Source organism: Vombatus ursinus, unplaced genomic scaffold, assembly GCF_900497805.2.
Source record: "Vombatus ursinus unplaced genomic scaffold, bare-nosed wombat genome assembly UNPS02014799.1, whole genome shotgun sequence".
NCBI lineage: Eukaryota > Metazoa > Chordata > Mammalia > Diprotodontia > Vombatidae > Vombatus > Vombatus ursinus.
The window spans coordinates 53,514,617-53,530,741 of NW_020954577.1; the positions used below are offsets into that span (position 1 = coordinate 53,514,617).

At 46.2% G+C, this 16,125-nt stretch overlaps 1 protein-coding gene across 1 annotated transcript in view; it reads left to right on the forward strand.

Moving 5' to 3' along the window:
- The window catches only part of LOC114050427 (rap guanine nucleotide exchange factor 5-like), a 235,505-nt gene that overhangs the window by 64,058 nt on the left and 155,322 nt on the right, over positions 1-16,125 (forward strand). Inside the window, exons 6-7 of the mRNA XM_027872091.1 lie at positions 2,529-2,595; positions 15,375-15,423. Coding sequence (XP_027727892.1) covers positions 2,529-2,595; positions 15,375-15,423 — 116 coding nt within the window. The remainder of the gene's footprint in view (positions 1-2,528; positions 2,596-15,374; positions 15,424-16,125) is intronic.

The window sequence follows — 16,125 nt, forward strand, 5'->3', positions numbered from 1 at the left end:
TCTCTCTCTCTCTCTCTCTCTCCCCCCTTCTCCCTCTCTCTCCCCCCTCCCTCCTCTCTCCCCCCTCTGTCTTTTCTTTTCTCCCTCCCTCTCTCCTCCCTCTTCATCCCCTCCCCATGTTTAGGAACCTCAAGATTTCTTTACAACCTGAAATAGAGGGTGACTTTCCCCCCTTAGAAGCTGTTCTCTCCTATGTCACTTGCTTATTTAGAAACTCACAGTGACTATTGCTTGGTGTGGGATCACGTGCAGACTCCTTTGCTTGGCTCTTGAGAATGCTCATATCCATCGGGCCCTTGGTCTTACCTTACTTACCCAAACTTTGTGCTTCCTTATCCATAGCAACAGCTTTCCTGATAACCTGTGTGATTATGTGCACCATTCCAACTCTGTGGGCCTCAGTTTCCCTAATCCAATGTAGAACTAGATGGCCTTTGAGGTCCTGCAGTTCAGGACCCATCATCTTCTCTGGGACCTTGGACAAGTCACGGATCCTTTGTACCTCAGTCTCCCCGTCTGTGAAACTGGAGAGTTGGATTTGACGTCTTCCAGGGTCCAGATGCGCTCCAGGTCTCGGGTCCTCTAGGTGACCTTCTCTGGGCTGCAGTTCTGCCGCCAGATGAGGGAGTTGGACTGGCTCTGAGGTCCAGTCCAGCTCTGAATCTAGGTTTTTGTGACCCTTAATGGGTCTGTCTTGGTTGCACACAAGAGCTCAGTCAGTACTTGTTGAGATCGAGGGTCTCTGGGTCAAGGTCTTTCCTCTGCCTCGCGTCCTCTTTTGTCTCTTCTCTAGCCCTCCATACGCAGAGGCGCTTCTCCCTAGAAGCCTTCCCTGCCTACCTCTTCCCACACTTTTTAGCTATGTGACCCTGGGCCAATCATTTAACCTTTCTCAGTCTCAGTTTTCTTATCTGTACAATGGACATAACAATATCACCTGCCTCCTGTAGTTGTGAGGAGCCAATGCGATAATTATGTGAAGTGTTTTGCAAACCTTAGGGAGCTATGTAATCACCAGCTGTTATCAGCAGTGAGGATGAAGGCTCTTGGAGGATGGGGCCATATGGTCTTCTATGTCGGAGGTCTGAGAACTGGGCTAAACATATGGCAGATGCTTAAGAAAGGCATTTCAAATGCTTGAGGCCTAAGATTTCTGACAAAGACGTCTCCATCGATCATCCAAATAGTCTCTTTGCTTGATTTAGCACAAGTGACAAATTCTATCCCCAACTGATGAGCTAGAGATCTCCCGAGGGTATTAACCAAGAGGATGAAGGACCTTGAATCCATATCATACGGACATCGGTGGAGAGACAGTTCTGGGGAGACAAGAGCTATCCTCAAGTATGGGAATGGCCATCACGTAGAAGAGAGATGAGCTCGTTCTCTTTGGCCCTGGAGGGTAGGACCAGGAGCAACAGAGGGAAGTTATGAAGATGCCAACCGAGGCTGAATGTTGGGAAAAAATTCCTAACAATTAGAGTTGTCTCAACATAGAATGGGCTGCCCCAAGAGGTTCCCCTCCAACCAGCTGACCCCTTGTCAGGTATGAAATAGTGGGGATGCCTTTGGTGAATGGATGGCTGCTGAGGTACGTCCCAACCCCCCCATCCTCTTAAAAGTGTGCCATCTTGTTTTGTAGTGTCCTTGGGTGAAGTCTTTTGTGTGGAAGATCACAGAGTTTAAGTTGGAAGGGACCTCAGAGCCCGTCTCATCTAGCTTGTACCTGGACAAGAATCCCCTCTATACCGGTGTTTGTCAAGTGATTATCCAGCCTCTGATGAAGGGCCTCCAAAGATGAGGAATCCACTCTTTCCCATGGCAGTCCATTCCATTCTTGGACCCTGTTGATCATTAGGAAGTTGTTGTTTTTTTTTTTTTCTTATCACAGAATTAAAAAAAAAAAAAAGCTCTGAGGCCCACTAGTCCAACCAATACCTGTAGAGGAATTCCCTCAACAACTAATCCTATAAATCATCATTCAGCCTTTGAGGAGAGCCCTTTATTGAGGGAGAACCCATTGCCCCCAGAAGCAGCCCATTCCATGTTGGGATTGCCTCAATTGTCAGGAAAGTTTTCCTCATCACAGAATTTGAGTTGGAAGGAACCTGGGAGGCTGCTTGTTCTAACTTGTACCTGACCAAGAATACTCTCTAAAACCTTCCCAAGAAGAGTATTCTCTCCATTATCACCCTCAGCTGAAATTTGCCTCTGAGCTACTCCCACCCATTGTTCCTAATTCTGCCATCTGGGCCCAAACCTTATCTATCAGTGTCATCTTTGGGTGAGATTTGGAGAACAATTCTTATGCCTATGATTAATCGAGTTTGGCAACATGCTTATTGATTTAAGGAGAATAGTTGCACTAATGTGGGATTCGAGTCACCCAAGTGTTTTTGTGATTCCATCTGGGATTTGTGATGGCATGGTAAATGGTTGCTATTTGTCCCCGATTTTCTGCATGATATGGATAATACAGCCAAACTGGAAAAAAAACCCTAAAAAGTAATTAGCTGTTTATTTTTCAGGCCCCATCAGAAAATTGAAGACACAGGAGAAACCAGTGATGAGCTCCTTGTCCGTCTCACATCTGCGGTAAGGTTATTAAATGTACTTGACTTGGGGTCTTGACCATGATCATTTCTCTGTTTCTTCTTCCTCTTTGTCTTCATCCCCAGTTGAGAGCTGGAAGGGACCTCAGACTCAATTCACTTCACCCAGCTTTTTTAAAGCCATCCAGGCTGGCAAGTACTTTGTACCAGTGGATGACAGATGATTTCTGGCCTGACTTGCTGGGTTGTCCCTTCCAAGCCCCCATGGGTGTACTTGCCATTGATTACCAGGCCCAGGATCAAATCCTGGTTCTTCCAAAGAGCTATGGGAGCTTGGACAAGCTTCTCCTCTCGGGACTTCAGTTTTCTTCTCTATAACTTCTAGGTCCTAGTTTTGTTAGTTACTATTTGTGTGACCTTTGGCAAACCTCCGAGCCTCAGTTTTTACATTTAGCAAATGAAGGTTGGATTGGATTGCTTCTGAAGTCTCTTTCAGCTCTAAATCGATGCACCTGTGTTCTTTGATCCTATGTATGTTTATGTTTTAAGACAGACTCAGAAGAGAAATGAATGAGGAATTCTCCATATGAAAAGAAAGTGCTTTTCAAAAATACTCGATTAGAAAATCTCAGGAATTTGTCTTGGGCCTTGACTTTGGTTATACAATTGTAGAACGATTACTTTGTTTTTCAGTCATGTCCGCCTCTTTGTGATCCCAGTTGGAGTTTTCTTGGCAAAGATAGTGGGGTGGTTTGCCTTTTCCAGCTCATTTTACAGATGAGGAAACTGAGGCAAACAAGGTTAAGTGATTTGCCCAGGGTCACACAGCTAGTAAGTGTCTGAAGCCAGATTTAAATTTAGGAAGTCTGCCTGACTTCAGCCCTGGTGCTCTATCCACTGCGCCATCTACCTTATTTTGTTGTAGGACTCTTTAAGATAGAATGAGCAAAGGGTAGCCTACGGGGGGTTAGCAGGGCATCCTCTGAACTTAGCCTGGGCTAAATGGAATAGAATGGAGTTTGTCCATTGGTCAGTGAGTACTGAATGACTGTGACCAGAACTTTAAAAGGACAGAAGGCACTGGGGGCACTCGCAAGGTCAGGAGGAAAACACTGTAAATAACTAAGTCGTACACGTGGCAGGAATAATCTTGGTTGGCACTTAAAGGTCACAGCTCAGTGGAGAGAGGGGGGCCTTGGAGTCAGAATGGGCCAGCTTTAAGACCTAGCTGTGACTTGAGCCGGCTCTGTGAGCCTGGGCACGTCCCTTCTCAGCATCCTAGGCAATGCCCTCGGCCACTAGAAATTTGGGATCATTTGTTAATCCCCGTCCGTGAAGGGCACTTCTACACTGGCTGCTGGCTCTGCCAAGGAAGGCGCTGGTCATTCTCAGAGTAGACACCAATTTTGAGTTTCACTTTGCTCTCTCCTGTCTCTGTGAAGAGCTCACATTACCTCCTATGCTTGGACAGATTCTTTTCTCTCTCTGCCATCTTTCCTACAACATCCAAGTCTGGGGCCACCCTCTCCGTACAACCCTGAGCTAAATAACACATCTAGGTGGGATTTCTCCCCCTGCCTCAGTCTCTCATGCCACTGCCTGCCCTTCCTAGGGACGTCATCATATCCAACATATGTTATACTTGTCTGTGTGTGGGTCTCCCCCCACCCCAAATGTATTGTGAACTACTTCATTGCCCGCAGGGTCGGTTATTTTCTTTCCTTGGGTCCCTCATGTTGTGAATAGTTGTTGTCATTAAGTTGAGAAGTGGGGGCTGTGTCTGTGGCTTTCCAGTCTGGGGTGCTCAGGCTCTTAGAAGCTCACTTTCATGAAGAGGCCTGTTACCAAGAGCTGTTGAGGGTAGAGGATTGTCGTTGTTCAGTTAATCCGTCATGTCTGACCCTTCACCGTGGGATTTTCTTGACAAAGATGCTGGAGTAGTTTGCCTTTTCCATCTCCGTTGTGTTCCCATTTTTACAGGTGAGGAACTGAGGCAAATAGGAGTTAAGTGACTTGTCCAAGGTCATACAGCTAGAAAGTGTCTGAGGCTGGATTTGAATTCAGACCTTCCAGACCCCAGCATTCCAGGCCCTTCTATCCTCCACTGTCTCCCCGAGTCTACTCAAGCTCATGCTCATCCCTTCCATGACACTCTCTATCCATCTCATCCTCTACCCTCCCCTTTTCCCTTTGCCTTCAATCTTTCCCCAACATCAGGGTCTTTTCCAACGAGTCCCATCTTCTCACTGTGGCCAAAATATTTAAGCTTCATCTTCAGTATTTGACCTTCCAGTGAATAGGCTGAATTAATTTCTTTAAGCATTGGCAAATTTGACCTCTTTGCTGTCCAAGGCACTCTCAAGTCTTCTGCAGCACCACAACTCAAAAGAGTAGAGGATAGATGGTGAGAATAATAATGTTCATTTACATAGAGTTTTAAAGGTAGTAAAGGTCCACAGGACCCTCCCTCAGTTAAGCCTCAATAGCCCTGTGGGGTGGGTATTACAGGTATTATGATCCCAATTTCAGACGAAACTTCATCTCAGGAATGTTCGCTGCCTAGCTTGTGGTCACACAGCAAGCAAATGTCAGAGATAGGATTTGAACCCAGGAGGCTTAGAAGTCATTTCGGTCAACACCCTCCCCACCTCCTCCCAACTCTGCCATTTTGCAAAGGAGAAATCCAAGAAGTGAAATGATTTGCCCAAGTTCATAGAGTTAGTAAATGGAATTCAGGTTCCACCCTCTTAGATGGAAGGTGTAGACTCTAGACCTTTATCTGGACCTTGGTAGACTCTTAATTTCATTCAGAATTTTGGTATATCTTTTCTCATTAGATCTTCCTCAGGCAAAGATCTGATGATTTCACCTCCTTCTTCAAGACATTTCCAAAGCTCCCCAAAGCCTCTTTCACCTAGAAGATCAAATGGTCAGTGGCTGGGGGCACTCCAGATCCTCTCTCTACCCTTGCCAATGTGATTTAGGTCTGAGCACATGCAAGCCAGGACACTCCCCTCACTTCTGCTCCTACTCTTGGAATGGGAGGCACATGATGGGACTTTATTTGCTATGAGACTTCTCTACCTTAGAATTTCCCAGATTTGTTCTTTTCGGGGACTCTGATGGTCTGGGTTGGATAAACTGGGGAAATCTAGATTTCTTTTTTGACCATATGCCGGGGAGTAGGAAGGGCTGGATTGGTGCAAGCTGGTAGGAGTTGGGGAAGGAGAAACCATCGAGGAAGGAACTGGATTTTTTTTGGAAGAGAATCTCTAAAATTTGAATTCTAGAACCCTGGTGTAGTCTCTTCCTAAATGTAGCAGAAGCTCTTGGAGATCATACTCTTGGTGGGTAGATTTGTGGAAGGAGCCATTCTTTCTGAGGAGCCCCTGGGGTCAGCTTGATGACTCTGAGCCAGGAATGAGTTAAACTAGGCTTAGCGTGAAGGAATGGAAACCTTGTTTCTGCTTGCCTTTCTTCCTGGCTGCCTGCCCCTTGCTTACCTGGAGGAGAGAGGATGCTGGCCTGAGTGGACTTGTCTCCTCCTGGAGAATAAGGAGGTCTTCTCCCAGGGGATGCGTGACCTTTGGACTCATTTCTTTTGTAGAGCATCAGGGAGGGGAGCAATCACTCCTTGCAGTTCAGCTGCAGGGGACCTCCCAAACCCCACCCTTTCTTTGGAGTCTGGGCTGTTTGGGTAGCCTGCAAGGCCCGGGCTACCCTTTGATTTGGCTGGGGATGGGGAGGGAGTTGAGTGACCCCAGGACAGGCGGCTTTGATTCTGCTGGGAATTCTGGTGATCCTCATCATTTGTTCATGATAAATATCTGACATCTGTACATATTGTTTTTAGATTTATAAGATATTTTATATGGTTTGATCCTCTTAATCACCCCGCGCTGAGAGAGACAGCTTGGCATAGTGAATAGAGCATGGAGAGCCAATTTAGCACTCAAAAAGACATGGGTTCGAGTCTTGACCCTGGGCATCTCCCTGGGTGAGTCACTTAAGCTCTTGTTGCCTTCAGGCAGCTCAGAGAGCGTAAGCTCTGCTTTGGTGAAGGGATATGACGCCAGGAGCTCCTCAAGGTAATGAGGTCACAGGGCTCCAGTGTGAAAAGAGGTTTGGGGATGAAGAGGCAGCTGTCTGGCACTGCCTGGGTCGGTGCCCCAAACCCCAGGCATCCCTGGTTGTGAGCATCACAGCAGCACCAGAGGAAGGGCAGGGTTTCACCGTAACAAGAGCTGACATTTACACGGAGCTCGAAGATTTACAAAGCACGGCATGAATGATGCAAACAAACAGAAACTATACGAATGAATCACACAGAGATAAATTATGCATGCAATTTTCAAAACATTACGGAAGCAGCTCAGAACAGTAGGAAGAGCGACAGATTTTGAATCAGAGGTCCTGGGTTCAAATCCTAGTTCTACTCCTTACTACCTGGGTGACCTGGCACCAATCACTTCATCTCTCTGGGCCTCAGTTTCCTTACCTATAAATAAGAGGTTGGACCTGAGGGCATCTCATTATCTCTTTAGATTCTTACATCAACCCTGGGAGATAAGTGCTACAGGTATTATTGTCCCTGTTTTATAACGAGAAAAGTAAATCTCTCTAACCTTAAGGGACTTCCTCCTGGTCGCAAAGGTGGTATGAGAGGAAGGATTCGAACCTGGGTCTGTTGACTAAGTCTCTCCATAGTCCTCTGCTACCTCTCCATGCTTCTGTTTTATTTTAAGTGCCTGTTTAGCTGGAAAGGACATCTCTAGAATCATAAACATAGATTTGGAAGGGACTCCAGATCTCTTAGACCAGCCCCTTCATTGTTCAGATGAGGAAACTGATGGAAGTAGAGAGGTAAGGGACTTGCCCAGGGTCGCTATGTGTCAGAGGCAGGACTAGAACTCACATCTTCTTGGCTTTGAGGCCAGCTCTCCACTCACTAGGCCCCACTGCGGCTCAGTCCAGTAATAATTGAATTGTGTGACACGTGTAAGATTCTTGGCACAGAAACTTGCCGTGGGGGAAAACATTTCTGACATATTGTAATATAATAATAATTATTATTAAATTAAATATAAATTAACATATAATTAGAAGGTATAGGTACTTCTCATTAAATGGTCATTCAAAATATGTAAATTAATTGTCACTGGACTGAGCCGGAGGCAGTGGGGCAGTGGGGCCTTGGGCAAGACCCCAGGGTCTTGCTGCCATGTCTTACTGAACTTGCAGTCCACTAATGCCCCCAGGAGGGGAGGGATGATGGGAACATGCATTTATTAAGCACCTACCCTATGTGCCAGACACTGCTAAGAAACAACTTACAAATATGATCACATTTGATCCTTTTAACAACCCTGTGAGGGAGGTGCTATTATCCCCATTTTACAGTTGAAGAAACTGAGGCAGACAGAGGTCAAGTGGCTTGCCCAGGGTCACACAGCTAGTAAGCGTCTGAGGTTGTATTTGAACTCAGAGCTTCTTGACTCCAGGCCCAGAGCTCTGTGCACTGTGGCGCCCCCTAGCTGCTTCGGCCAGATTTTTCTTGTGTATACACAGTGCATATATTTTGAGATAGAAAAAAATAAAACTTCTCTTTTGTGAGGAAGATGAGGTATGTAGAAAGAAGCATCAATCCCTGTGCTATAGGTGATACTTTTAATTTAATTCTTCGGCTGGATCCAGACTGCTTGACTTGAGAGTTTTGTTTTTGTTTGTTTTTCTTCTAATTTTTGGTCCCAAATGGATAAAACACTCTTACTACTTTGTGGGTTAGAGGCCTGTTCATCCAGAAGATTAACCGAACACGAGTCATGGTTGTTCCAAAACCAAAGGGCCGTTTGGCGCTTGCCGCTCAGGCCTGGCCGGGATGATGTGAGTGAGCCTTTCTCCGGGTGGAGGAAGGTGCTCTGGGGATCCAATCCCTTGCAGGTCCCCAGGACCTAGTCCTGTGCCCTGCAAAGCCACGAGAAAGAAAGAAAAAAGCCCTTCCCTGCTGCTGCTCCGGTGCCAGGGAAGGGAGTTACGTCTTCCCCGTGGAAAACTTGGCGCCCTCGGTTTCCTCTGCCCTTCTCTGTGGGCTGGTAAGCTCAAGTCGGTACGAGACTCTCATTTCCCACTTCTTTGGTACTTGACAGTTTATAGAATGTTTTCTCCCTTTGGGCAAGCCATGAAACCTCTCAGCCTCAGTTTCATCACCTGTGAAATGGGTGTGATAAAATTCAAACTGTTATAATAATAGCATTGTACCTCATGGGGTTGCCAGGAGGATAAATGAGGTGGCTGTATGTAAAGAGCTTTGCAGACCTCAAAGTGCTTTGTAAATATTAGCTCCTTATTTGTTATGATCAGGTGGTGGTCTTACCCACCACAGCCCTCTGAGGCAGATGGTGCCTGGAAGCAGCACCCACTTTGTTCAGGTTCAGAAGGATTAAGTTAAGTGACTTGTCCAGGGTCACACCTCCCGTAAGTGCCTGAGATGAGATTTGAACCCAGGTGTTCCGAGCTCACATGCCATGCTTTGATTTGCCACCAAAGATCGAGGCACCAGCTTAGAACAGGGCCTGTATCATAATGAATTTCTAGCAGGCTGGTGCTGCGGGAGCCGGGGCAGGTCACTTTCTCTCTGGACCCCAATTTCTTCTCTATAAAGTGAAGGTTTCTGAGGCCCCTTTCTGGCAGTCCCCGATGTAGTGACCTATAGGGGCCGTCACCATGATACATGCTGATTTGGGTAAATCTAATCATGTGAATTATTCATTTACTTGGAGTTATAATGTTTTCTCGTCTCAAGCCTAAGCAGTACTTTGTTCCTGCAGAAAATAAACATCCGTGATTGCTCACGATCCATTGGCAGACGCTAATTCATGCACTTGCTGCTGATGGTGGAGGAAGTAAAGGCTCATTAACTTATAACTCAGAAGACCCACGGAGCTCGACCTCTTCTGACCTTAGAGACAAGAAAACTGAGGCCTGGGAGAAGTGACTCGTCCCTTGTCACAAAGTTTAGGGAGTGACACAGTAAAGATTCGAACTCTGCTCCTCTGATTCCTGAGTGTGGGGGGTGCAGCCTGTGCAAAGACATGGAGGTGGGAGATGAGACATCACAAACGCGGAAAAGTCCAATAGGCTGATTTGGCCAGAGAGAATGGGGCAGGAGAATTGACGCGAGCGAAGCTGGGGCAGGGTTGAGGAGGCTTCGTGGCCATAGACTGAGTTCATGTTTGACCCTCAGAGTGACAGGCAGCTATTGAATATTGCGGGTCCTTTTTTACTTCCATTTTTATTGCTATTTTGTGTTTTTACACCCCTTCAACCGAGAATAAAAAGAGAAAAGGGGAAGCATTTCAGCAAAACTAGCCAACATGTCCTTAGAACCCGAGGTTACAGTGTATACAACATTGTGCACCCATAGGCCTTCACCCTCACAAAGAAAGGAGAGAGGATCCCCATCCTCTTTCATCTTCCCCCAGCCCAGTTTCCAGGCTCCATAGAATTCACTTTCCTCATCGGTTCTCATAGAGCAACAATATTCCCCGTTATATTCAAAGTCCACAATTGGTGTGGTCATCTCCCACTCAGTGGGCATTTACTGGGTCTCCAGATCTTTGCCACCACAAAAAGTGCTGCTACGAATTTTTTTTGAAACCTACGGAGCATTTCTCTCAGACCTTTTAGAGGCCTGTCATACAATGGGATCTCTGGGTCAAAGGGTATGAGCTGCTGAGGCGATTTTTCTGGAATATTCCCAAATGCCTTTTCAGAAGGGTTAAAGTCATTCCCAGCTATCCCAAGAAAAATTAGGGTTCCTGGCTTTCCATAAACCCACCAGCTTTGACGGTTCCCACGTGAGGCATTTATTACGTGCTTACTGTGAGCCAAGTACTGTGCTAAGTGCTGGCACTTCAATCAATAACATTTATTAGGCACCTCCTATGTGCCAGACACTGTGATAAACACAGGGGATCCAAAAAGGAACAAAAGACCCTCCAGGAGCTGACAATCGAATGGCACCTATCATTAATTATTATTATTATTGTGAGCACCTATTACTATTATTAGTAACTAGTGTTGGTACAGCATGCACAAAGAGGCAGTCCCTGCCCTCCAGGAGCTCACAATCTAATGGCACCTATCATTAATTATTATTATTATTGTGAGCACCTATTACTATTATTAATAACTAGTGTTGGTACAGCATGCACAAAGAGGCAGTCCCTGCCCTCCAGGAGCTCACAATCTAATGGCACCTATTATTATTAAATTAATAAAAAGAATACTAGCTAGCATGACTACAGCACAGAGACAGTTCCTGCCCTCACATGGCTGACCTTCTAGTAGGGGGCAAGGTAACGCATTCGAGGGAACTGAAAACCAGTGGGGAGATGGGAAGGTGGGGAGATCGAGAGGGTCAAGAGGAGAAGAGGCTGAGAAGTGAGTGAGATGCTCTGAGACTTCCTCAATGGAAGCTCCAGGCAGGAACTGACCAGTGAGAGGAGGAGACTGCCCCGGGGGGGCAGGGGCAGCAGGATGAGAAGTCTTCGGGGCAGAGGTGGGAAAGTCTCGAGGGTCACAATCAGAGACAGGAGAGAAGAAATCTGGTTTTAAAAAATATTTCCGAATTTCCTGGGAAATGTGAGGCGAAAGCCCAGATTTGTTTCTCACCTTTCTTTTCTTTTTAGTGATGGGGGGCATAGTGAAGCGTCTTGGGCAGAGCCTTGGGCAGCCTCCATTTTATCTTTATGGATCTGTCAGCTGTGTGGAGTGTGAGTGGTAAGAGGAGACGTGATGGGAGTCAGAGACCCCGTTCCACTATCCCAGGGTTGGAGAGTGGTCTGGCCCTGCATGGCAGGGAGCCCCATTGGAACATACCTAAGGAATGCTCCTCTGCCTCTGCCAAGAAGGTGCTTGGGCACTCTGGGGCAGCGCTCATTGTTCAGACGGTTTTCAGGTCTTGAAGTCTAAACTGGCTTCTTGGCTCCTTCTGTCCGCTGTTCTTGGTCCTGCCCCGCTCCCCAGGGCCAAAGAGAGCCAGTGGAAGCCTTCCCACTACTAGAAGCTGACTCTCGCTAAGAGGCGATTAGAGTGGTCTGGGTGAAAGGTGGTGAGTGTGAGTGCTGGGGGGCGGGGGGAGAAGGGGACCCCGGAGACCCACACAAGAGGTCTTGTGGAGGCAGAATAGACAGAACCTGACAACTCGGGGTGAGCAGTCAGCCACACACTCGATTATGTGTGACAGTAACCAGTTCTCGGACAGCGGGGACTGACTTTTGCCTCTTTTTGTGTCCCCAGTGCTTAGCACAATATCGGACACATAGTAGGCACTTAATGTTATTGATTAATAATAATAATAAAGATTAGTATCAATCTAGCACTCTAAGCTTTGCCAAACACTTTGATTTTCGCAACAACCCTGAGATGTAGATAGGTATTCTTATTATTTCCAATTTACAGCCGAGTAAAGTGAGGCTGAAAGCCATCTCACCGTGAGAGGTAGGATTCACACTCAGGGCTTCCAGATTCAAGGTCTAGTACTCTATGTATACGCTGCTCCCTCTAGTGGTCAAGAAGGATGAGGACTGACCAAACTTGTCAAAAGACCCTGTCATTAACGGGTGTCAGTGACCTCGGTGGAGTGAGGAGCCAGATGACAAGGGGCCTGGGAAGTGAGGAGGAGTGAGGAAATAGAGGCAAGACTCTTAGACCGGCTTCTTCTAGGATTTGGCCACAAAAGGGAGGCGAGCCGTCAGATGCTTTCAGGGGCTGGGGGTGTCAGGCAGGCTCTCTGAGGGCGCGTGTTTGGGGGCAGGGATCGCGGGGACAAGCTGCTGGTGGAGGTGGGAGGGGATGGGGTGGAGGGCCCAGGTGGGGAGAACTGGTCGTGGCAAGGAGAATGACAACCTTAGGAGGGGGCGATGGGCCATGACATTGAACACGCCGAGAGGTAGAATGGGGAGCAGGGGGGGCTCAGGGCAGGAGGGGAGGACGGTGCTGGAGCAGAGCAGGTTTGTTGACTCACTGACTGAAGAGATGGGAAAAGTGCTGATAGCAGCCTTCTCAGGCCAGGGGAAAGACTTTCTGTTGTTATTTTTAAAAATTTAAGAGTTTATTTTAAAAATAAATGTTTGTCTTCCTGTGGAAATGAAAATTAAAGTGAAGCCAAGTCCCTGAGCAGCCTGGAACACTGTGATCCCAAGGGGTCCCAAGGCCCATTCTCTTGACTCCCTGGGAGACAGTGCCACCACTTATGTTAAGTAAGCTCAGACATACAGTATTCTGGGTGAAGTAAGTTGATGCACTCCAAAAACTTGGAGATTTTCCTGGTGACTTGCAATGATTTCTGGGTGATGGTACAGAGCAGATTAGGAGTTGTCCAGGAGGGAGTCAGGCCAGCAGTCAAGTCAGCAAGCACCTACTATGTGCCAGGCACTGCGCTGAGTTAGTAAGCACCTACTATGTGCTGGGCACTGCACTAAGTTGGTAAGCACCTACTATGTGCCAGGCACTGTGCTAAGTTAATAAACACCTACTATGTGCTGCCACTGCGCCAAGTTAATAAGCACCTACTATGTGCCGGGCACTGTGTTAAGTTGATAAGCGCCTACTATGTGCCAGGCACTGTGCTAAGTTAATAAGCACCTACTATGGTGCCGGGCACTGTGTGAAGTGCTGAGGATATCAAGAAAGGCAAAAAACTATGTGCACATTAGATAATGATAGTCAGGATAAATTGGTGGTAACCGACAGGGGAAAGGCTCTCCCCCTAGGGGAGACTGGGAAAGGCTTCTTGTAGAAGAAGAGGTTTTAGCTGAGACTGGAAAGAGGCCCAGAGGTGACACTGAGGAGAGAGCACGCTCTGAGAAGGGAGGCAGCCAGTGAAGATGCACTAGGCTGGTGGAGTAAGAATTAGCTGCTTACTGCACAGGAGAAGATAACTGCTGCTACATGGAGGAGTGGAGTTGTTTGGGACCATTTCGTTTAGGGGCAAAGTCGCGTGTGTTGGCGAGGCGATGTGTGCTACAGTGGAAAGGACCCTAGATTTTGAGTGGAGACCTGACTACTATTTCTGAGAGCAGTGAGACCCTAATGGGTCACTGACATCTCTGAGGCTCAGTTACCCTGTCTGTAAAATGGGGAGAGTAGCGCCTCACCTGGTTGTTGGGAGGATTGAAGGGCAGTATGTAGCAGAACACTTTGGATGCTTTAAAATGCTACAGAAATAGCCGCTCTTAGCCCCTGTGTCACCAAAATCACCATGCTGAACTGGAGTCATGAAGAGAAGGCTAATCGATACTCTAGACTGTTTGAGAATGCCAGGTGGTGTTGAATGTGCTTTAGAATGATTTCCATCAGAAATTGTCAAGGGAAAAGAAAACTGCATGCTTTCAGTGATTATTGGCAGCAAGGTGGCTCAGTGGGTACAATGCTGAATTGGAGTCAGGAAGACCTGAGTTCAAATCTGGCTTCAGACACTTACTGGCTGTGTAGCCCCGGCCAAGTCATTTTTATCACTTGATACCTCAGTTTTTTCATCTGTAAAATGGAGATAACAATAGTGTTTACTTCCCAGGGTTACTGTGAAAATCTAATGAGATAATATTTGTAAAGCTTTTACAAACTCTAACTAGCTCTATAAATGGCAGCTGTCCTTACTGGCCATAGATGCACACAGATACGTGTGTATGTATGTGCCCCACTGACACATGCTGTGCTGTGGCTCCATGGAGAGCTTTGGCTCCTGAAAGCTGCAGCAGTTGAGAGCTGTCTTTTGCAAGCTAGAAAGGTTTCAACCTTAGCCTGGTATGTCTGTCCACCAATGACCAGCCAGACCAAGCCTGGAGTTCCTCATCTGGTTGTCTGCTGGGTGATCAATTTTTCAACCATGACAGTTCCAGAAGATTTTCTACCTGGTCATGGAGGGGCTGCTATGCCTTAGGGGAGGGTAGTACACTCATAGATTGCTGAACATGCATATGGATATATTAGCCATAACCAAAAGCCAAAGGGGAAAGTCATTAGCAAATTCCTGCCTTAGCATTTCAGCTTAAAAGAGCTTAATTACTGTTGAAAATGTTGATTTGGGGTTTGGTCTCTAGTGAAATTCTCACATCCTTCCCATTCACAGGAAGCTAATGGTTCGGGTAAGGGAGGAAAAGAACCTCAGTAGGAGAAGCTCCACTGGGGAGAGAACCAGGGCTATCCCGACGAATCTTCTGACCATGTCCTCTGCCGCTGGGCATTAATCACCTTGACCTTTAGCCCTTTAGGGAATATGATGGTCTTGACTTTTAGTTCTTCCAGCTTATCGATGACAAAGGGTCAGCCTTCTGGAGAGAAGGTTGCCTGCCCTATAGATAGATACAAGCAGACAGCAGCTAGAGAAAGGGTTGGATTTGGAATTGGAAAACCTGAGTTCAAATTCTGACTCAGACCTTTTCAATCTGTGAGACCCTGGGCAAGTAATTTATCCTCTTTCAGACTTAGTTTCCCCAACTATAACATGGAGATAATAATAGCACCTACCTTACAGGGGTGTTGGGAGTCTCAAGTGAGTTAACTCATGTCCAGCACTACCTAAATGATAACTATTAATATTATTTTTCCTAAAATCAACAAGACATTCATATTCCTGGCCTAAAAATTCACAAACAGAATTGGTCAATAGAACTAAAAAACACAACAAATAACCCAAACCCCTGTGGCTGAAAGGAACAGCTGTGTTGTCCAAGCAGACTCTCTCATGACGTAACAGGAAATGTGCTGTTAAAAGTTCACCTCTTTGTAATTTCGCTGTTTTCTCTTGTGCAACTTTAGGTTCAGAGGGAACTAGCTGCCGTCATTGCTTTCAAAGCCAGGAAGGCAGGTGAGTAGATGTGGAACGCTATCTCTTTGGGGGATGGGACAGAATTCTTTCACACTCTGGGATCTCTGTGTGTGGTGCACGGCCATTTAAGGTGCCATTTTGAAAGAAGCATTTCCTTGATTTAATATATTTCAGGTTTGTTTGTTTTTTTTTTTTTTAGTGGAGGTAGCAATGGGAGACAAAAAGCATTGCCTTTGAAGTCTGCTAAAATAACAAAAATCATCCTCTATCATCTTAGCCCACAACAAAAAGACCAGCGTCCTTTTTGACCAGGTCTTATGGTAGACAGGGACACTGATTGAAAACAAAAGGCATTTCTTGGCATTTAGTGTTAACTTTTGTTCAATGAATAAAGCTGTTAAAATTTCCTTAAAATAAAGGAAACAGCTTCTTTAAAACTGTTCTGTTTGAAATTGTGAAGATATTTGAAGACTGTTTTTTACAATGTCATTGGCATATCCCTAACCTTAACAGTAATATAAAGTTTATTCATGCTCAAATTAATTAATGATCAAATGAGTTAACATGTAAAGCACTTTGTGAAGCTTAAAGTGATATATTAATGCCAAGTGTTGTTGTTATTTATTACTTCACTCTGTCAAGCACTATGCTAAGCACTGAAGACAGAAATACAAACAAGATAATCCCTACCTGCTGAGGGAAGACCGTATATAAAGGGGAGCTGGGAAGCAGGAAGGAGGG